Source organism: Numida meleagris, chromosome 11 (assembly GCF_002078875.1).
Source record: "Numida meleagris isolate 19003 breed g44 Domestic line chromosome 11, NumMel1.0, whole genome shotgun sequence".
Taxonomy (NCBI): domain Eukaryota; kingdom Metazoa; phylum Chordata; class Aves; order Galliformes; family Numididae; genus Numida; species Numida meleagris.
The window spans coordinates 11,828,888-11,851,545 of NC_034419.1; the positions used below are offsets into that span (position 1 = coordinate 11,828,888).

General features: G+C 38.2%; 1 protein-coding gene across 7 annotated transcripts in view; it reads right to left on the bottom strand.

The window, feature by feature from the left end:
* Positions 1,747-22,658, bottom strand: part of C11H3orf67 (chromosome 11 C3orf67 homolog) — a 65,128-nt gene continuing 44,216 nt past the window's right edge. For 6 of the 7 annotated variants that reach the window (XM_021409033.1, XM_021409035.1, XM_021409034.1 and 3 more), the window contains 3 exons: positions 18,848-18,909; positions 5,912-6,003; positions 1,747-2,221 (listed from right to left, as the gene is read on the bottom strand). In XM_021409033.1, coding sequence (XP_021264708.1) covers positions 2,109-2,221; positions 5,912-6,003; positions 18,848-18,909 — 267 coding nt within the window. In that variant the 3' untranslated portion in view covers positions 1,747-2,108. The remainder of the gene's footprint in view (positions 2,222-5,911; positions 6,004-18,847; positions 18,910-22,658) is intronic. The other variant, XM_021409037.1, reaches the window with a different exon arrangement.

A 22,658-nucleotide genomic window follows, 5' to 3' on the forward strand; every position in this document is an offset into this window, starting at 1 on the left:
AGCACTGCTGTTACACTGACACACTCCCGTGGGTGCCATGAAACCAAGCTTTCAGTTTGCAAGGGAACTGAATTTCAATAGATTTTTTTTCAAAGTGCCAGAAAAGGTGGCAGCTGAGGATGCTGAGTTACTATAGTAACCACGAGAAAAGTGGTGATTATCAGAAGTACATAGGAAAGAGAGGCTGGATTGTCTTTTTGTTCTGCACGTAATTCATTGCTTAAAAACAATCTCTTTTCTAATATAAAGAAAAACTGTGGAAAAAAATTGAGTATGAAATGCATTATGCAAAACAATTTCCATAGATTTTCCAGCGTGTGCAATCTTGCCATGTGACCCAAAGTTTTGAGATGCACCAAAATGGAGTGTCTGATGGCTGAAGGATACGTGAATAAGAAGAAGTAGTTTTCATGTCTTCTTACCTTGTAAACGTGGCAGCGGATGGGAAAAGTCAATGCTGCTGGTGCTGCAGGAGGGGCTCCTTGGGACAGAGGTGCTCTGTTCGGCATCGTGAACTCACGTGGGTGCTGAAGACATCAAACAAACGATGCTGAACAGAAAGCAGTTCTGTACATACAAGCATGTGTGAGCCAGGATCTGATTTCTGAAGGGCAAAATTATGATTTCATTGAACTCTTAAACTGATTATGGCATTAGCAAGAACAGATATAAATCTTTCTGGGATAAACTGGCTAAGGCAGGGTAAGTAAATTATCTCCACACAGTATCTGTCTTCCTGTGGATTTCAGTGCTACTCGAATCAATTGGCGATGATATGTTTGTACCTGCCACGGAAGCCAAATACGCAATCTGATCCTGTGCCAAGCCGCTATTAACAACTGCATTTTCAATTGATTCTCGGATATTCATTAACTGGCATCCATAATTACAAATAATTTACAGACATAACATTTTAAATCACTTGCCAGTGAGCTTAGTAAGCTCACTTTATGACATTCCAATACATTATTCTTAAAAATTCACTGAGTAATCAACTTGCAAATGATTACTGTGGAACAGCACTGGATATAATCAAGTAGAAACTCAGAGCACGAATCGCCAGCAGTGTCGATAGATCACCTCTGCCATGTGATGTTGACATCCGCTTTAACTCCCTCCAGAAAACTGTTGCATACTGAACTGTTGGGCTCCGAAGCTGCTCTGTGAGCTCAATGCCATTACAAATGGAAGAGAACACTTCGCTTCTTCCAGAGGCAATCCTTGCCCCACACAGTTTCATGAGCTGAATTTACTTTCAAATGCTATGAATGGGCTGCTTTGTCTCCACAGCCTTGCTCTGTGGTCAACAGGGATATTATAGGCACAGCAGGAAAAAATCACACTGTGATGCAGGCAATTTCAATCTCTAATTTGGAACTCTGGGGCCCTCGCTGGAAACTGCACTGAAAGACAATGTGGATGGGATAAATAAATTTTGTCCTTACATTGCAAAGTATAACAGAAAAACTGATATCAACTTACGAGGACTGTGCACATATGGACCATATACACACCTTCTTGCCTTTACATGGAACAAGGCTCCGATTTCTGAGTATTGAAACAATCACTCTTACTGCTCCTCTTCAGTGTCATCTTAAATTACAGCAGGGAAATAGAGGGAAGCTGGTTCCAGAGCCTGTCCTGTGTTTTTTTCTGATGACAAAGGGAGCTTATGACGTAGACACCTTTGAATGTGTCTATTTGGGTAACAGTGTGTATCTTGAAAGTACAAAGGAATCCAATAAGTGATGAAAAAAAATATTTTTATTTGAGTCAAACCATAATTTAGAGATGACCACGGCAAAAGCTCTTGATTCAGCTTCATTTGTTCCCATGTAAAACCTTTGAATGTTGGAAATAAATGACACTAACAAATAAATGCCTCGGCCACCGGAACTTTTACGCTATGTGATTTTCCACTGCATTACAACTTAATGCGAAACTATACAAATAAGACACTATTTACAAAATATATTCATTTGTTTGCAAAACTATTGGTTACTTCAAGATTTAAATTACATGATAAATTATACAGCCCAGTCACACTTCAAAAACAGTTAAAAGATAAATCTATTCTGAATACAAAACAGTGTGCTCTCATGATCTGACTATGCCAATTCATAGTACTTCCCAGAGTTTGGGTCAAAGTAACAGTTCAGACATGGATCGTACAAAAGAGTCAGGACTTCCTCATCTTCTTCAGCATTGAGGTCATCTTCACCTGTGTGAAGAGTGGAAAGTAAGAGTAAATCACTCTCATTCATTTTGAAAAATAACATGGAAATACCTCTCCGACAAATGTGACATAATTTATCTTTAAATTGTATAATCTTGTGACTTTTGAGTTGTTACCTTCAGGATAAGTGCAATTCAGTTTTTTTTTTTTTGTATATTTCCGAAGACTTGCCTTCAGCTGAGGTGAAATGAAGTCATTCAGTTTGCTTAACAGCTGGACTTCACAAAGTCCAAGAGAGCTGATCAGCAGAAGTACCTTTACTGAGAGCGTATCAAAGTACTCCTAAGTGGTATCTTTCTCAGTGTTCACTTTAGTCCAGCAAAGTCTGTCTGTTCCTAAGGACCGCAGGAATCCAACTGTGTATTATCAAAATATTCTATGTGGAAATCAGAAAATTAAGCAGCACAAAAATCTCTGTTTGAAGACTTGCTGCTTGACATGTTGGTCTCACAGCAGCAGCATTCAAGTTTGTTAGCAGTTATAGGGTATTTATTATCGCTGGTTATACATGCATTAAATGCAGGTGGTAAAGTATATTCAGTATATTTCATTGTTCTCAAACGGGTTGAAGAAATCGTGTGACAAATAAGTCCAACAAACTTACAGAAGAGTCAATATTGTTGCAATAAATGAGCTCATATTGACTTTTCTGAGACAATGAGCTCTTTCACTGTAGGAAGGCCAATAAAAACCAAAGCAAGACTAAAAGATGCACGTTATCCTGAGACAGGACCTTTAACTATGTATGTAAAGGTATATACTCCAATTAATATTTTCAGATGAGGATTGCTAGTTGTAAATACAGATGTCTTAAAATAAAATGCTCCTTAAGTAGAGGAAGGCAGTGTGGCATCCTAACTGCTCATAGCAAATGAACAGTGGGACTTCTAAGATATGCATTTTTAATGTCTGGTATCTGATATTAAAATAACAAAAGAAAACAATTGTATAAGGGAGCTTGCAACATCAGAGAGGAGAACAGACAATAAAATTTTTAGTTCTAGGCTGTCAAAAGCTATACAGAATACAAGAAAGTTTTTAGGCTACAGAAATGAATTCCTAGCCTAAAATACACTGATGAAGCCAGACAGATTTATTACAGATACTTCATATATACTGGAGCTCCTTTTTTAAACCTGTCTTTCATATAAGCTGAATGTAAGCTATATGATCCATATCTTTTTGAGAGGAACTAATTCATAGTTGAACGCAATCTGCATCGGGTAAGCCCCTTACTGTGCCAGTCATGGCTCCCCTTCCCACAGCTGCTAAGATCACTACGATTCTTCTCTGTTACTTTAATAGGGAAGACTTTCTAGTGGCCCAGAAAAAGCCCAAACTGGGGATGAAAGGTCAGGGAATTGCTTTGTTGGTCTTCATTTCCTCCAGCTTCTTTGAGAAATGATGCTTGACTGCTTCAACTACTACAGCAGTTTATTTGACGTACTTTGAGATGGAAAAAAAATCTCTGTGAAGTTAACAAAGTTACAATTATCTCCCATATACATGAATCAAAAATGAATTGGATTCAATGTTTGCAGACGACACCAAGCTGGCAGGAAGTGTCGATCTGCCTGGGGGTAGCAAGGCCCTACAGAGAGATATGGACAGGCTGGATCTCTGGGCTGAAGCCAATGGGATGAGGTTCAACAAGACCAAGTGCTGGGTCCTGCACTTTGGCCACAACAACCCCAGGCAATGCTACAGGCTTGGGGCAGAGTGGCTGGAAGACTGTGTAGAGGAAACAGACCTGGGGGTGTTGGTCGATGCTCGGCTGAGCATGAGCCAGCAGTGTGCCCAGGTGGCCAAGAAGGCCAATGGCATCCTGGCTTGGATCAGAAATAGTGTTGCCAGCAGGAGCAGAGAAGTCATTGTCCCTCTGTACTCAGCCCTGGTGAGGCCGCACCTCGAGTACTGTGTCCAGTTTTGGGCCCCTCACTGCAAGAAAGACACTGAGGGCCTGGAGGGTGTTCAGAGGAGGGCGACGAAGCTGGTGAGGGGTCTGGAGCACAGGGTTTATGAGGAGCGGCTGAGGGAGCTGGGATTGTTCAGTCTGGAGAAGAGGAGGCTCAGGGGGGACCTTATCACTCTCTATAGCTACCTGAAGGGAGGTTGTAGTGAGCTGGGGGTCAGCCTCTTCTCTCTTGTAACTAGTGACAGGACGAGGGGGAATGGCCTCAAGTTGCACCAGGGGAGATTTAGGCTGGACATTAGGAAACACTACTTTTCTGAAAGAGTGGTCAGGCGCTGGAACGGGCTGCCCAGGGAGGTGGTTGAGTCACCGTCCCTGGAGGTGTTCAAGAAACATCTAGATATAGCGTTGAGAGACATGGTTTAGTGGGGTTATTGGTGGTAGGTGGATGGTTGGACTAGGTGATCTTGTAGGTCTTTTCCAACCTAGCTAATTCTATGATTCTATGATTCTAATGAAGGTGCAAAAAGAAAAAGCCAAAATAAAAAGTAATGGTATACATAGAGATTTTCTGTTCCCAAACGTGCCATGACATACACATCATTAAAGATTTCAGCATAAAGGCAAATGAGTTTAGGAAGAATTTACAAAACAGTTTGGAAAATGTGGTATGAATTAGCAGGAGAAATCCAGCAATTTCTCAAATGCATATAACGTTTATTAGCTTTTTAGAGACAATCATCCAGTTGTTAAGATTTACAGAGATTCAAGCTTTACTGCAGCAAGCCCTGGATTTCATAGTCCAGACACCAAGACATCAATCCACATCAAGACACTCTCAGAGATCTTTCCACAAATTTATATCCAACACGTCTTTAACTCAAGGATTACTGTCCAATTCTCTTTGGCTTATTTAGGACCCTTAACAAAACATATTATTTGATTCTTCAAAGCAAGGTCCCTCCTGACAGCAGAATTCTGTTCTGCTGTCATACACAATTACAAATACACATCTGTGAAAAGATGGCCAATTGGGGGGCCATAATCTATTCTAGACTGTAAATCACTGAGACATCTTCATCCTCAGGCAATCAAAATACACAGGTCAGATTTATGAGATTTCACATTGAATTCCCTGGACTTGAAGAAAAATGTAGGTATCTACCCTATTTCCTAACACGTAAGTAAGGAAAAAAGAGTGTTTGAAGAAAACAAGATATATGATTTATTCTATTGCTGTCGACTTTCCAGTTTCCACTAAGTTCTTTGCCATTCTCTGAACAAATGCTGTTATGAAGAAAAAAAACTGTAACACTTGAAGGTGGTAACTCAGCAACCTTTCCTTTGGAAATTGTGCTGAGATTTCATTGAATTCATTTATTTTTTTAATCAGAAGAGAAGTACCACATATATAACCATTTTGGTTCTTCTGGACATCAATTTTAGTCTTTGCATTATTTCTTTCTTTTGGTTTGCCATCTTCACTATCATCAATTCCTTATTTTAAACAAGTAAGATGTACTTTTTAGTGGGATTAATCTTATGGAACCAGAATGCTAAGAAACTACAACTGCATAAGCTATTCTTCTATCAGAGGCATACTGCATGGAAAACTCTGCTAGCTGGAACTGAAAATAATAAATAACTCTGAACTCAAAATGTAGCAGTATAAAAAAAACCTACTGGAAAGCAGAACCAGCCCTACAGGAACAGCGTTCAGAACTGTTTTTCTATCCAGGTCCACCATCGTCACAAATTCCTACCTGGAATACTCTGATTTGATGAAGACTTAATGTGCTCTTCCAGTTTCTGGCTTGCGGGAGTGATGGGGGGACTGAACGCATCCAACCAGTCTCTGAAAAACACAAACCAGAATATCAGAACTAAAAGCACAGTTTGTGTTCCTATTTGTGATTTTATTATTGTAAAAATGTAGTTTACAGCTAATACCATTAAAAAAGTTAAGGCTTCCTTCCTTCCTTAGCATTTTCACCTGTTCACACTGAAAATCTTGCTTTGCAGATTTCTGCTGGTATTGCTCATTCAGTCAAAGTTGTGATCCATAATCCCCAGAGCCCTGCTCTGAAAGCTTATGGGACTCATCAGAGTCCTTTGCTGCAGAACAGACCTGGGAGAACCTGCGTTTGATGACACTGTACAGGTCAACCAAAAATCCTGGGGAAAAAGGCTTAATGGCAATTGCAAGAGCTGTGTTTCGTTACCATTGACTTGGCACTGCTTGGAGCCCCCTTTACAGGGGGAATAACAGAATCAGAGGATCGTTAAGGTTGGAAAAGACCACTGAGATCATCCAGTCCAACTGGGTGACGCAGCAAGTGTTAGTGTTATAAAATTTGTTATATGTTGTAGATAAAAACTTGTTATTGACCACAACATAGTTCTAGTTGCTGACCAGAGGACAGAGAACTCTTCTCATCACAGCTGTCACAAATCCGTTTTGCTTCTAGGAAGGAAAAAGTTTTGATGTAATCTTTATCGTAGATGAGGGAGTATGGGACTTCTTCACCTATTTAATTTTACAGGCAGTTTATGCCTCTGCTGAACACTACTTTGTGACAGCTTTTAAAAATGATTTTCACATTATCATACATTGATGCAAAGTTCAGTGTTCATTTCCGATACGCCACCTTATGATACACTGCCTTTGATTGTTAGAGCTCAAAGAAAGGAAAACAGAACAGTCCTTTTTACTGTTATTGCTATTGCTTTTTATTGCAAGCTGAAAGGTAGACTTTTCCACTGGAAAAGTGGATAGGAAGCACATGTGTGAGATTTCATTCAGGTTATACTATCAGTCAGAGAAATGTAGCCCTGGAAGGACACATCTAAGTCACAAAGTTCAGGCAACCCTTCTGCAGTTGACCATGTCTCACAATTCTTTTCATATAAGAAGCTAATCTCTGTACACTGTGCATAGCTGATGTTTCATTATGTTCCATCTCTCCTACTCAACAGTTAAGAGCTATAACACATTCAGGCTTCCACATCACTATTAACTAAACTCAGTGATTGAAATGTAACATTTGAAATGGAATTCAAGGGACCTCAGTAAATCATCTCATTTTGATGGAACCAGATCCATCTTCTTGACCAGTGTATTTCACTGCAAGGCAAAGGAAGTAGATGGGAAAAGGGGTCATTACCTTCCCCCGTGTTTGCTTCATGCTGGTGGAACAGTGCGGCTCTATTGCGTTAAGTTAGTTTGGAGTTAATTCAGTTTATGTCTGCCCAAGGCTGTTCCAACAGCTGGTACAAGAACATTTTGCATCCAACTTGTGCTAGAGGCTAGGAAGATTAGCTAGGGCTGTGAAAGCAACATCAACATCCAGGGACTCTTCTAGGAAGAATGAATTTTCCCAGAGCTTGACAGGTTTCTTTACAATGCCCAACTGTATCAATTGTCCAACACCAAGTAAACAGGTGATGTACTTCTACTTTCTGAAAAGCCTTGAAGATCTCATGCAAGATTTGTTTCTGACAGAGAAATCTGGCAAGGCTTCGTCATGTGCTGTAATTGCTAAAATATGCCAATTGCTTTTTTGTTGGTTGTTGTTAGCTTTTCTGCTACTTCTGGACTTGTTATTGATTGCACATCATCTCCTGCTGGCATGTACACATAATCTGGGGTGAATCAGGGGACAACCACCTATCTGTTAGCAGTCAAAATGGAAAAAACTAATTTTCTGCCTCAGGAAACAGAACTGCTGGTGTAGAAATCCAGCAAGTAGTATAGTAGATTTAAAGGAAAAGATACAGATTTTTCCATCATTTCAATATGTAAAAAACATATTTCACATTTTTTTTTTATCCCATCATTCTGTTTTCACATATATGTCCAGCTTCCAACCTGCTTCCTCTTCCTGCTTCTTCTGCTGTTCTGCCAATGAGAACCAGTACAACTCGTCCACACAATATGCTTGCCTAGACATCTCATTAGCTCTCTCTGTCATTGTGTACCATTTTTGTGTTCCATGAATACACTCAAAGATTATTCATTTACACCAAAGTTTCCAAAGCTTTCAGGAACAGCAGTTAAGTAAATGCACATGATATCCAGTGGCATGGTAGAGGAAGGATAGTGCTTGATTTTTTTCAGATTAAAAAATATAGTTAGAAAAGAAGCCTAAGAGCATATATGCAGTTCTACAGGCTTGGAAGAGTTTAAAGATACACGTTTTTCATACAAAATATATTCCAGATCATTTCTAAAGGAAAAAGGCAGTAGGTACCTGGAAATCAGAGAGGATATTAGTAAGAAGGACAGAAAGATAATAAGGCGCTTATCTCCAATGGAAAAGACAGAGACGTTTCATTTGTAGAACAGGGAAGGAGGAAGGTAATGGTGTGCCATTAAACCAGTATCTCTCTTAAATTTATAGTTCTTATTACTCAGGGTATTTACTAATTTCATTTTGAAGTCCCATCTCTGCAAGGTCCTCCTGAAAGATTAAGTCTGAGAAATCAGAGATGGGATGATTTGTCACTAGCTGGATGATTTTATCCTTTATTTTTTTCTTCAGTTATTTAATTCCGGTGTAAGTAAGTTGCTCAGTTTCCTCTTTATATTTATTTTGAGGCATCTGGATCAGTTGATGTGTTATTATTTGTTGTGGTAGGTGCTAGTGTAAGAGCTTGGGATTTTGATGGTTCTAGGGGAAGGCAGAGGTATGTGGATTTATGACTGAGGCAAGAGAGATGTGTGGCAAGTTTATTATTTCCTATTAAAACATTAAATTATTATTAAACTATTATTATTAAAATATAAAATTAAAAACAATATTTCTGGGGCAGACTTCTTTAAGAAGGTTCTTTATCTCCTTAAAACAGAAAAGCTAATCAAGCACTCTAATTAAAACACTCTATTTATGCTATCAATGCCTCAAGCTATAACCAATACAATCAACATGCAATAAACCATCTAGAGCTTCTCTGATAACAGTGCTGAATGCTAACTATTGTCTTTTGACATTGTGGGTTTTGTTGTATGAAGGCTTCCAACAGCTTCCACACACATTCATATTGGCCAGCATCTTTAATGCTGGCACTGAGAGTCTTAATTATTCTCAAAGCTATTCTCAATACCAAAATACAGTAAAACTTACATGATATAATCTTGTCATGTCATAGTCTTTTCTCTTAAAAAAAAAAAAAAAAACTTTCAGAAAATAAATGTCATATATTGAAAGATCACATGATAGCAGAACTGTGATAGAAAACAGGAGTAATCTTTGGGACTTAGCAATAATTTTTTCAGTTTTATGACAGAAGATTTGCAGAAAGTGGCATCCCTTGGTAAAATCTGATGAGAAAATTAGCAATGCTTTTTTCAGCAGCACTTAAACAAAGATTTAATCAGAGACAATCCCATATTAATATTTTTCCATGGGCAATAATACCATCAACAGAAGAATGAATAATCAGAGGCTTTGATTTCAATCTCGATGAACACCACTGATACTCTTACTTAGTTACAGATTGCCTCTTAGGCTGTCCTGCTAGCTGGACTGAGAAAATGGCAAGCCTCATAAGAAAAAGATATGAAACATCCCTGTGAATGGAGATAGCCTACTTTATCACTTTTCTTTTGGATAAGATTTAATTTGTACTACTTTAATCAATGGGATCATTTAATTCACATTATTAACAAAATCAAAATGCTTTGAAGTTTTAGTACAAGAGCTTTGTCTGATGGTCTATACAGGAATTAAAAGGAATACTCAAAACGTTAGGTCAACCTAGCAGTATCATGAACACAACATGACGTGGACAGGTTATTAAGCATCTGAGGAGTACAATCAATAAAGAACACAAAAGATGATATTCAGCTGCATAAACTTCTTAGTAGATTTTTATGAATACTGGAAGAGAACTGGCTCATGCCTGAGTGATAACAAGAGGAGCACATTTGTTGAATTATTTTTTTACAATGAATAATTTGATTAACTCTGTGGAGGATCGGAGAATGCTCATATATGAATCAAGACTACAGAAATATTTTAAGGGAAAAGAGACCACTTCTTGACAGTTTTTGCTACTATCAACTAAAACCTTAGCACATCCTTCTGTTGTACTAATAATATTTAACACTGCTGAAACAGATTCTACTGCACATGCTGCAAGTAAATACCATGATCAGGCAAATGCAAAGTATTAGCTCCTATCTAAAAAGTGGTTCAGGATTGCTTGGATATTTGTTACAGGTAAGATGAAGACCTATTTTTTTCCCACTTTATTTGGATTTTTAATGATATTTATTTAGAAGAGGTTGACAGAGATCAGCTTAATACTCAAGTAAGTCAATACAGTCACCTAACTTTGTGGGATAGCCCCTCACCCATTCCCTGCTACATTTGTTTTGGAGACTCCATTACTTTTAGACTCCTATAGATTAGTAGATCTGAATTTTCAATTATATACATACCTTCTGAACTTCAAGGTTACGTGGAACTTCATTAACTTACATCAGATTACCTATAAACACTTATTTGGGTTCTGCTTTGTAATATATTATGTATGCACATGTAATGAGATTTTTTTTTTTAACAGAAACATTTCCATAGAAATAAAGCCTTCAATATTAGCTTCAGTAGCACTGCAAGGACTTCTGAAGGCTATTAACATTCAGATGTATTTTGTTATGTAAAAAATGAAAACTTATTGTTTGAAAAAAAAAAAAAAAAGACATCAAATTTCAGGTGCAACCAGTACCTGTCTGTAATAACTGTGAAGCCATCTTAGCTTTAAATTGTCCATTTTCACATCTAAAATGCTTTAAACAATTTCAGTCGTGAACATTCTTACAAATTCTCACAAAATATGCCCTAAATCAAGAAACATTCAATATAAATTTTTAAATCAGTAACTTTTCAGTGCTAAGCAGCTTCAGATGGGAAGAACTAAGTGAGTATAATGCAGAACTGAGTACACAGAAGAAGAAAGAGATATACTACTGAAGGAATAGGGAGTATATTTATGTACACAAATCAAAGATTTTTGAGTGAACACTGTAATAAAAATCTCAAAAAAATAACATAAATATGCATGTCTGTGTGGCTTTGCATGAACTGAAAGCTGTATTTTAAAAAGAAATATCACAGGGATTTAAGGTTAATCTGGCAACGCGTTGATGATTCGAAAAATGCAAGACATGAGCTACATTGTATTATTCTCCTGGAGTGTTATTGTAGTCTCAAAATATCATTAAATCAGCACAAACCAACACTTATCATTTCCTGCACATTTTTCACAGTGAGCTACACTCTGACTATGAGTAATCTGTTAATCTGTTCTTTGCCTCACAATCCGTCAAAGTGACAGATTCATTCCATCCCTAATACATAATATCTTCATTTACTGTATGCTTTGCTGGAACTTTCCTTTTTTTGCTACCACTAAGACTTAGAAAATCGTGAGTGTATTTACAAAATGACTTTTTACTTTCTCCAAATCACTTCAGCAAGTCCGGCCTGCCAAACACCATACTTCTAATGGAGGCAAAGAGGTTTTTTTTAAATAAAAAACCAGAAAATTATTTAATTTCCAATGAGTTAGTAACTAAGAAGAGATCATAAACAGCCCAAATGTAACCATGCATGGAAGACTTGAATCTGTTCCTCTTAAAGACTTACATCAGAATACGTGTTTGCATATTGGTGCTAGACTGGATTCAGGATGATAAAGGAAATGTGAATTCTACTTACTGAACAAGATGTTTGGGCTGTAAGGTGCTGTTACTTGTGTGGACATTATGACCAGGCTGACTAGTATCAGGTGAACATCTGGCCTCTTAATGCTTTCCCATTTTTCTTTTATGTGAGTTCAAATGATAAACTTGTGCAGGATACTCAAAACATACCGCTCATGTTCTTCGGTCTAAAAACTAGAACGATCTGAATTCGGAGGCTTTACAGCTTAGTAATTAACACATTGTGCTATTCGGTCAATTTTTTGTAGTTAAATATGTGAAACTTCTATCAATCGTAGTTGGAGGTGTTCAAGGCCAGGTTGGATGGAGCCCTGGGCAGCCTGGTCTAGTACCAGATCTGGAGGTTGGTGGCCCTGCCTGCGGGAGGGGGGTTGGAACTTGGTGACCCTTGGGGTCCCTTCCAACCCAAGCCATTCTATGATTCTATGATTCTGTGATTCTATGATTCTGTGACAGTTTCTGTTAAATAACAGTAACATTGTGATTTACCTATAGACCAGACCTCTAGTGCATCACCTTGTTAACTTGCTGCCTACATCATAGTTTTGACGTTCAATAGCAATATAAATGACACTAAAAGAGAAAAACAGTTTTATCGTCTAACTTAAGTAAAATACCAGCCCATTGATTCACTTATCAGAAGACCAACTGTATACATCACAAGTAAAGAATCTGCAAAGGTGTTTTAACATTCAGTATATTAATCTAATTTTAAACAAGTGAATTCTAATCATGTAAGTCAGACATTCACTGGTCAGTGAATCCGCCGGATTTCCACACTTCATTAAGTATGGAAGGGTTTGCTTCTTTTTTTTCACGTATTTTTAGCAATTAAATAAACCATACATTTAAAAAATTATATTTTACTGTTTCACCATTCAAGAAACACCTGAATCTAGTACCCAATGAGTCTTGTCACAATTAAAGTAATTCCTTTTCTCCACAGTCAGCCGCTAACAGCACTTTACTGTTCTGCCCATCCTGAATGTAGGCTGCATCCCATTTAACTTTTAATGGATGACACGCAGCTAGAGGGCTTTTAAAGATCAATGGAGAGAACATGACTCAACAGAACACTAACTTTAATATTACCAAACTTGTTAAAGGTGATGCAGCTGAATGTTCCTAGCCTGTGAAAATTACCTTTCTTTTTCAAGAAAGTGAAGAAAAAAACATCAGGAAACTCTGACCTTCTAGTGTATTAATACAATGAATGGTACAGCATGAAGCTGGAAACTTAATCATTACCAACAAAGTGAGAAGTATGCTACCTTGCTCTAATTTTTCAAAAACATCATGTTTTGTCACCGACAGCAAAATCGCAGAAAGGAATCAAAAGCAACACTCTGTGTGACGGATCAAAGCAATTGCACCAATGGTAGTGGGACGGCAGGGAAGGGAGGCGGTGGGCACTTGTGCCCTTGGAAACCCAGGCAGTTTGGCAGTTTTACTTTGTAAGAAAAAAATAAAGATCTCTTTCAGACATCCTGCCAGGAACAAGGGATGGCGAGTCAGTACGTGAACAGCCAGCATGTGCTGCGTCCTAGGAAAGCCTAAAACAGTTGGCTCCTTGGCCACAAACAGCTCAGCAATGCAGAATACCAATCAGTGGCGCTTCGCAAACATGGGCTGCTGCAGAAATGAACCAGCTGATTTGCTTTCTATGGGCAGCAATAAATAGAAGATCTTTTGTCTCACCTCAAATAGGCGCTGGACTCCCACTTTATTCAGGGAAGAGTGACTATGAAATATGCCTAGCAAAAAATGCTATGGGGCCGTGTACCATCACCAGTTCTCTTACAAGCCTTATTCAGCCAATCATCATGGAGATGCAAAGGATGGCATCCTAAGCAAATGCATTTGGTGCTAAGTGCTGTTTGCAGCACTCCACTGTTCTGTGCTGACATTTTGCAATCCCTGCCCTGTGTCAGTGTTCTCGAGCAATTTAGAGTACTCCTCAATTTTAAGTAACTTCTCTCCCATTTCAAGAATGGGAATACAGCTAGGAATTAAAAAGAAACACAACAAAAAGCAACGATGACAACAACAAGAAAACCTGTACAGGGGACATTGGAGGCCCTGAAACACATGTGTTTAATGCTATTTTTGCTGCTGTAAAAGATCGTGCCCATTCACATGGGTGAAGACCACATGAGACAAGAACCAAGACGAATGCAGGGTATGCTGCTCAGGATTTTTCTGTGTTTTATTCTGAGCATAGAACACATGGTTAAGAGCATTTTCCATGTTTTATATTTTAGTCTTTTAGTCCTCCATGTGTGTGCTGCCATGACTTCATGTTCTCAGATTCCCATACAAGAGAAAGTCATTTCTGAATTATTTTAACAAGCTTTTGCATGTTAGCCACTTGGTTCTTAACAATCTTTCTGCAGCTAAGCTTTTTACCATCGTGATTAAAAAATTTAACCTTTCCAATTAGATGTTTCCTGTGCCATTTGCTTCTATTGTCATGTTCTTTTTCATGCATATTATAGCCTGACAAATGCAGCAGAACTTTGCTAATTCAGATTAACGACGGGGAGATCTATTGCAAATTACTCTATTTTGTGGATGAGTAAAGTAACTGAACAAGTACAATGGAAAAGCAAAGTACATTTTGTGATACATTGTTCTTGTTCACTTATTTTGACAACTGTTGTGTAATTTCCTAATACTTCCTAATGTAATAATTTCTGTTTTGCAGAAATAATGGAGTTGTATGACTTTAATCTTCTAATGAATCAAAAAAATAAATATGCTTCTTTGTTTGTAGAACTCATACTTTAAATTCCCTTCTCAACTCTAAGCTATTAGACTATTTATGCCCTTGCCTGGAAATATGGGAGACATATATGTTTTGCAGCTGAATTTTACAGCATGCATGGTAGAGAAGTTCTGGTGTAGTACAAATAAATGTTATAACTACAATCCTTCTTCTGCTGCATCACTTTATAGGTGAGCTTAATCTTAACTGAATATGAGTGGTACGATGACATGCATCAGCTGCTGGTACATTTAATTTTCATCTGGGGCAGATGAGAAAACCTGAATGGCAGCCTAAAAACTGAACCTATCTTTAGTATTTGTACTTGAGCATTTGCAAAGTTTGTGGTTGTGTGCGAAAATTGTTGATACTGTATGCAAATTTCATGTGCCATGATCATGGCAATATTTATGGCAGGAGTAGGTTATGAAAATGGCTGGTACCAGAAACTTTAAAAGCAAATGGGAAAAATAATTTACTGCTTGTAAGGCAACTACTGCTTGTTCATTTTTTGTTATATGGATGTGAACTACTTCCATTGGAGAGATACCTTTACCAGAAAGGACAAGAAAATGTTATTGCTTTTACTTTTTTCTTTTGGGTTGCATTAGAAGGAAGAATGATGACAGACCAGTCGTTCTAATGGAATGCATGTAGGTTACAGTGACAGGACAGCCTGCTTCAGTCAGCCTGCACCACGCCAATGTGAGGTGAGGTCAATGCCTATTTATCATCTGCCAATGACTGCAGGCCCTTATCAGCCTGTTATAGATACAGGGAACTTCCTATCGCATCCACAAGAGGCAAAGCTTCGAAGGATTTAAACTACAGTACAGTGTGACACTTTCCATAGATAGACCACAAATCTAGACAAAAAGCCAGCCTGAACTGCAGCATCTATTTCCTGTAAACACTTTACAGTATCACTGGTTTTCCTTAACATTTTAGGAACCTAGTGTGTTCCTTGGTTTTAAGATGATTCTTTTCAGTTTGTAACAAAACCATGATGGAAACTAATGTAAACACAATATGAAGTTACTGAAGTAAAACATACTTCCTTTGACAAGATACCTAACGATGTGCTGAAATATTTATGTCCTGCCCTAGCATGGTTTCTGTGAACAGCTGTTTGAACTTCAGAGGAACAAATTTAATTTGGTAGATTGGGAAGAGCTGAGCAGGATGCCAGCTGAGGAGCTGGTGAGGCAATGCTTATAAAGGCAGATTTCAACTTAAAAAAATCTCTCTCCAAGATGGAAAATCAGCTTTTATCAGAAATAAATTTTCGGAAGAGCATCTGTAGTTCAGAGAATCTATTCAGAAAATTAGGCTCAAACATCTTTTTTACAGAACAGTTCCTCATTTTGCAGTTCAGTATTGCTGCAATTCCTCTTCGATATTAACTTTCCTTCAGCGTTTCCTTTAACACAACTTCCAGATCTTCTACAACACACAAACGTTTTGGAGGACAACGCTGCTGAAATGCTTACTAAGTAGATGCAGAGTGCATAGCAGTTTCCAGCCCCTGCTCTGAAGGGAGAAGTAACAGCTAATTAGTTTCCTATCTGGAGGGAAAAGAAGCAGTTCTGAAGTTCGGCTCGGGCCGTACAGCCAGTCAGCCTGAGGAACTGCAGAGCTAAGGCTTGAGACACCGCACATCTTCTTGCTCATCTGGCTCTGTAGCCTCTGCGGTCCGTCTGCCTCCTTTCATTCACTGGTTCCGTGCCTTGCAAAGCAGCATAATGTGGGCATGATTTGTACAGCAGCAGCAATATTCTTGGCAGACTTATGACCTCTACCCAGTGGGTCCAATGGAAAATGAGTCTAGCTGGGTCTTTTTATTGACTGTATTTCCATTATCTTCACAGGTGATTTCTTTCCTGGCTTATCTTCTAATGGACAGAAGCAACATTTACTGGACAATAGCTGCTACACTGCTCTCTCCATTTCCCAGAAAATACCACTAATACGCCTTTTAAAGTTACTTCAGACCTGTCACATTCTTTATCATTCTTTACAACAAACTATCTCTTTGTACCATGGTATTTCTACCCACTGATCTGCATAGGATACATCAGTTTTTCAGATACTTTCACTCATTCCTTGTCATAACTATCGTAGGCTTACAAAGATTGAGGTATTTTCCACTTGCCCATACATTACTTATTAAAATAGGCTTTTAAAAAAATCTTAAGTACTAAGTTACAAAATTACCATTAATATTATCTCTCTCTCACTCACACACTCTCAATGGGAAACATTGCTAAGTTTTCTGTTATAAATGAAAGTTAACAATGTGAATCATGATATTCCAGTCACGTCTTTTCCAGTTTTTATACCATGATGCAAACTGACCTCATAATTTTGTCATCTTCTCTATTTACAGCCCAATAATACTTTTCTGGCAGTTCACAAGGGCTACTGAATTTATGGGGCACTTTCAAGTATTCAGGTATTTTACGAATACTTTGCCTGCATTTCTAAAAAACGACTTCTACAGAACTTTCTCTACTGTGTGTACTGGATTAAAATAGCATAAGAACAAAGCTGTAATTTATACTATTTTGTTTTAGGTTTTATTACATGGAAATATAAGTTTTCATTGGTGATCATATAAACTCGATGTGCTGAAATGCTTTATTTTTACAGATAATGGTGGTGCTTCTCTTTTTCAGTATATAAAATGTACTGAGTACCAAATTGCTTTATCACATGAAGAAAAATAATAAAATCTGACTCAACCTATTGGCCGAAAGTAGAAAAACAATGCAGCTTGCACTGCAATGTATTTTGTATAATATAATGCAATTCTTACACCATCAGAATTAGGAAATCAATTCTGGAATAAGAGTCCCGGTCAGTCACAAGGTACGGGATAACTGAAGCTGTGGGCTATAGTCAAGTGTCTCCATCCACTTCATCCATTCTAACAATTAGTAAGGATAGAGGTAGCTCGTTTCATAAGTAGCACAAAAGGTGGAAAGGTTTTCTAGAACAATACTGGCACTCAGATTTACATATGAAATGGGACAGGAATCCAGGGTTGTACTTTAACTCCAGTAAGATACTGTGTGCACTAAGAAACATATGGCTGTATGTTGCAATAAGTGATGCATCTGGGTGAACCTGCACAGCAAGTTTCATAGTGTTCACTCCATAAAATCTAACAAGAAGATAATAAAAATGTGGATGGCAAGTAAAACAAGTGACTGAAAACATCTGTGTGGAGAGAAATGCATATTATGCTGCACAACTGACTGGCAGTGCACTGTCATAAAATTTCACCCTGTTGGTATCCTGAAAAGAAATTGAGCAAGCTGTCTTGGAGTCATATCCGAAATACCCTCTCCTCATACCCCTCCCAACATGCATGCATTGTCCAGCTAAAACTTGGACGTGCAAAATCTGTGTTAATCACACCAATGGAAAGGGAAGCAGGACTGCTTTAAAGATGAAGTACATCTCCTGTTCAGGCTGTTCAAGAACTGGCAAAGCGATGCTGGGGTTTCACAGGTGCAAGGCAGTTCTGAAACAGGACAATTCATTCTGGTTGTCCCAGCGTTCATTGCTTCTCTTTAGCCACCGTCTCCCCTTGTCTTCAAATCCCCATCTTATCTTACATTAAAGTCACTGGACTTTTGGTGCTGACTCCAAACAGAACAGATAAGACTAAAAACTTGACATCCCAAATACATTGTGGACAGGATTGGTTTGAACTATCCCACAGTGTTATAACACAGCACCTTGTCCTGACTAGGTTATCTATTGAAAAGTCCTTTCTAAATAAGTAACATTAAAACCTTTTCTAACAAATGGATTCCCTGACACCTGGAGTCACAGGTACAATTTTACTTCTGAGCCTACAAAGTAGAGACAGAGAGAGAGAGAAAGAAACAGGTGAGAGTATATAAATGTCAGATGAAGAAGAGTTGCTCAATCACGCATCAAAGCACGTGTAGGAGCAAGGGCTGTGCTGGCTCCTTTAAATATACAGGGTACATCTCAACCATGCTGAATCCAGCCCTGCATTCTGGGACAATGCAGACTTACTGCAACCCATAGACAATGACTAAAAAGAGCAATAGTAAAGCTCTTTGAGAGGAGGCTGCAACAGAGAAGAGATTTAAGATTAAATCAAAGAACGTCACATTTGGTATTCAGAACACTCCGACTGAATTCTTACTGCCTGGGCTATAAATGGAATCTTACCGTGGGTTGGAATGTGAAAGTGGGCTCATTTCTTTCTGATAGTGATGCTCCTGACTGACGGGCTATGGAAAACATAAAATAACAGTGAGAAAATAACTTTGCAAATATTCTTTCAGAATGTTGAGAAGTATGTAAGAGATCCTTTATAAGGATACACATTTGCAGCTTCTGATATTGGAATTTTATGGTCTTTCGTCTTATCTGTGAAATTTAAAAGGGATATTCAGATCCTAACTGTGCAAAGGTATAACTTAACAGATGATTCTTATCTGGGTGGAGATACATATGAATGAAGGAGTCGACCGTGCAGTCACTTCCCTGCTGTCTGAGTGTGGGGACAGGGCCAGGACACAGAGAGGGAAGGGTGATGATCATTTCTGATTAAAAAAATCTCCGAATCGTACCCAACAATTGTAATAATGTGCCCCCAAAGTTTTATATTAAATTATTTGGTCTTTATGGCATTAAAACAGCTATTCGCCAGAAACACTGATATTCATAAACTAATATAAAAATTCAGAAATACACTTTGTCTCAAAATGTATGTAATGTTTGCAGAGAAGACCCCATCACATCATCCAGTGCATCAGGAACAGCTCTAAACCAACCACTGAAGCAAATGCAGAAACAAATGAAAATACAAGCATGCATTAAAAATACTTGTACAAATCAGTACATGGGATGTTAAATACTAAGTATTATGAAAGGAACTGCATCTTTATAGAATTAATACAAAAGAGTTATGTTCTCATCGTTTGAGGAAGTGGGGAGAGATGGTATGCTTGGGATGAATGACACTCTAATTACTGCCAAATATAAGTCACTGCCTGGTCATGGATGGTGCAATTCCCAAGTGATGGCTAGTAGGAGACTGTGGATGAGATAGAAGCTGAATTAGTCAGTCTATGAACCAAAATATCTGTCTAAATAATTTTTAGTCTCATTTCATAGTAAAGAATAGTCTGCCTCAGTTTTGCAATTTGACTTGATGTGAATAGATCCCTCCAGGGGCTGTCAAACTGAGCTCTCAGCTGGAATAATTCTGGGTTTAAATATCACTCCTCCTGTCTGTCAGACTTCACTTCTGTCAGACCATTTCTGTTAAGTGTTTTCTTTTCTGAATTATCACAGTGGAGGGCAGAAGACCTTCCCAAAATTAGGGGAGAACCTTGAAATTTCAAATGTTTTCTAGTTCAAAACCTATTTGATTGAATTTATATTTAGGCAGTTGCTTGAGGAACAAGCAATCTTTGTGCTCTGTGCGTACTCTTGCTTGAAAGACGTGTCTAAGTGCTGAGCATATTCTGGAGTCTAATAACAGAGCATTTCACCGCTGTGAGCTTTTAGGATTCATCAATTAGCAATCTAAGGCAATCTTCATAGATTGGAGCAGGCTGTCCGGGGAGTGGTGGAGTCACTGTCCCTGGAGGTGGTCAAGAACCGTGGAGATGTGGCACTGAGGGACGTGGGCAGTGGTATGGTGGGGGTGGGCTGATGGTGGACTTGATGGTCTTTGTGGTCTTTTCCAACCTTAATGATTCTATGATTCTGTGATTCATTCTCCTTTGCATTTCTGACTGAGAATAAGGGAGCACAGGCAAGAAGATATTCTAAACTCTCTTATATGTGATCGTGCTCGAAAATTCTTGTGTTGTATCTAAAGTGAAGTCTGATGTTGTCTGGAAACAGCAACCCAAGAAGCTGAATTTCCCTGACAGAACAGGAAGATCAAGGCATTAAAGCAGAATTATTTCCTAAAGCTTTCCAACAATTCTTGGATAATATGCATATGTGTCAATATAAACTTCACATTATACTCTGCAATACATAGAGCTGTCTTGCACGTTGTTGCTAAGCTAGTGGTGAACTTCATATATCTTGATATTTAAGAAAGCATTCAGTCAAATATTATCTTTCAAAATATTTAGTTCTACATATATTTATCATTGATTTAGGACTCTGCCCTGTGCCCCCCACAGTTTTTGCAAGGATTCATGGTTCTCCTTTGAAGTAAAATTCATTAAAAAAAAAGAAGCTGTTTATATTTATAGCTGATAGCTATGCTGGGTAATGTGTAATATTCAAAGCTATTTTATTTCTTTTTGGCTGTCATGGTTTACAGCAGCTGCTAAACAACTTGCATTTCAACAGTTTCTCTGGACAGCACATACTCAGTTCTTGCTAAGCTACCACAGGTTGTAAAATACAGTTTTAGTATATCAGTTTTATAGCTTTTTAAGGACATCTGTTCTAACTGCAGCTTAGCACTATAATGGATCTTCGTGCCTTTACTTCAGAAGCACTGCTGAGATTCATTAGTAATAAGTGAAATTTTTCAGTGAATCTGGAAATCACACTAATAGAGACAAGTGATGGGAAAAATAAACTCACTAAAAATGTGTTTTATTTGTGAAATATTACTTTGATATGTATGTTCACTGTTTAACATGATTATATACTGCACTGCTTCACAAAGCATCGTATGTATTTCAAAATGAAAGATACACAAAAATCTGCCTTCTGGTGGTGCTGTTGCCATAGATTCAAACAAGGTACAAAAAGGTTATATAATATGAACAAAAATTGAGAATAAAAAATACTTCTTATGATTATCTTGGAAGACCACAAGGCAAAGCAGTAGATAATACTGATTTAAATAATCAGAAAGATACTACCTGGAAACACATGGAAGCATGAAAGGTTAATCATGACGAGCATTTCCAGCTGTCCCTAATTTCTCAGGCTGTGATATGAGGATTACCTCTCTTTCTTTCCTGTACAGCTAAAATCATTTGACAAAGGAACGGCAGATGGCTGCAGACGCATACAAACTTTTCTCCAGTTTGTATGTTGGATTTTGGAGGGATTGATCATTTGTAAATTCTCTCGACTCAGCTTGAATGGTGGTGGTAGTAAAGATGAGGGGACATAAAAACAGAAGACTGAAATCCAGCAGGAACAGCCTTGGAGCATGCTCTAATCACTCTGGATAGGCTGTATTTCCATCTCTCAGTTCTTTAGTCTGTCTCTGCATAGAATAACACATTTACTGCACCCGTGAATGTGAAGTGTGGGGATTCACTGAGAACAGCTATATGAAATTAGCTGACATCTCTAGATTTGTAAGCCAACAGAACACTATAGCTATGCTAAATTACAATTTAAACGATGAACCTATTATATCTAAACACTTTTAAAAACTGATGTTATTAGTCTGAAAGCACACAGAAACTATCAAGGCAGCGAGATCAAAGAGCTCTGTTGGCAATCACCTTGTGTTTCACTAAGTACTGGAGCAGCACCTTTCATTTTAAACAATCCTTTAGAATCATAGAATATCCCAGGTTGGAAGCCACCCATTAGGACCATCAATTGCTCCATGCAGGACTACCCCAAAATCAGGCCATATGACTGAGAGTATTGTCCAGACTACAGGGCTCTATCTGGGCCCTGTAGGACCCTGGAGATAATCTGCAGCTATCATTTCAGAGCAGTTACCCTACAGGAATTTATACTGGGGCACACAGCAGTGCTTACTCTCCTAACACTGGAGCTGCCTCTGAGAGTTGCGGGCTTTACTTAAGACACATTCATTATTTATTATGGTTCCACATGTAATAAAGTAAGAGCTATGTTGCTGTGATATAAATGGAGTATGAGGTTATCTAGTTTCATAGCAGCTCCTGCGAATACCTTCATACCGTTGCTGGAATGCTGTTCTGTGATTTCATGCATTCAATACTCTTCAGTGGACTGTAACAAATACTCCTCTCCTTAGAACAGCACTCTGTCACATAGTGCAGCTGTGAGA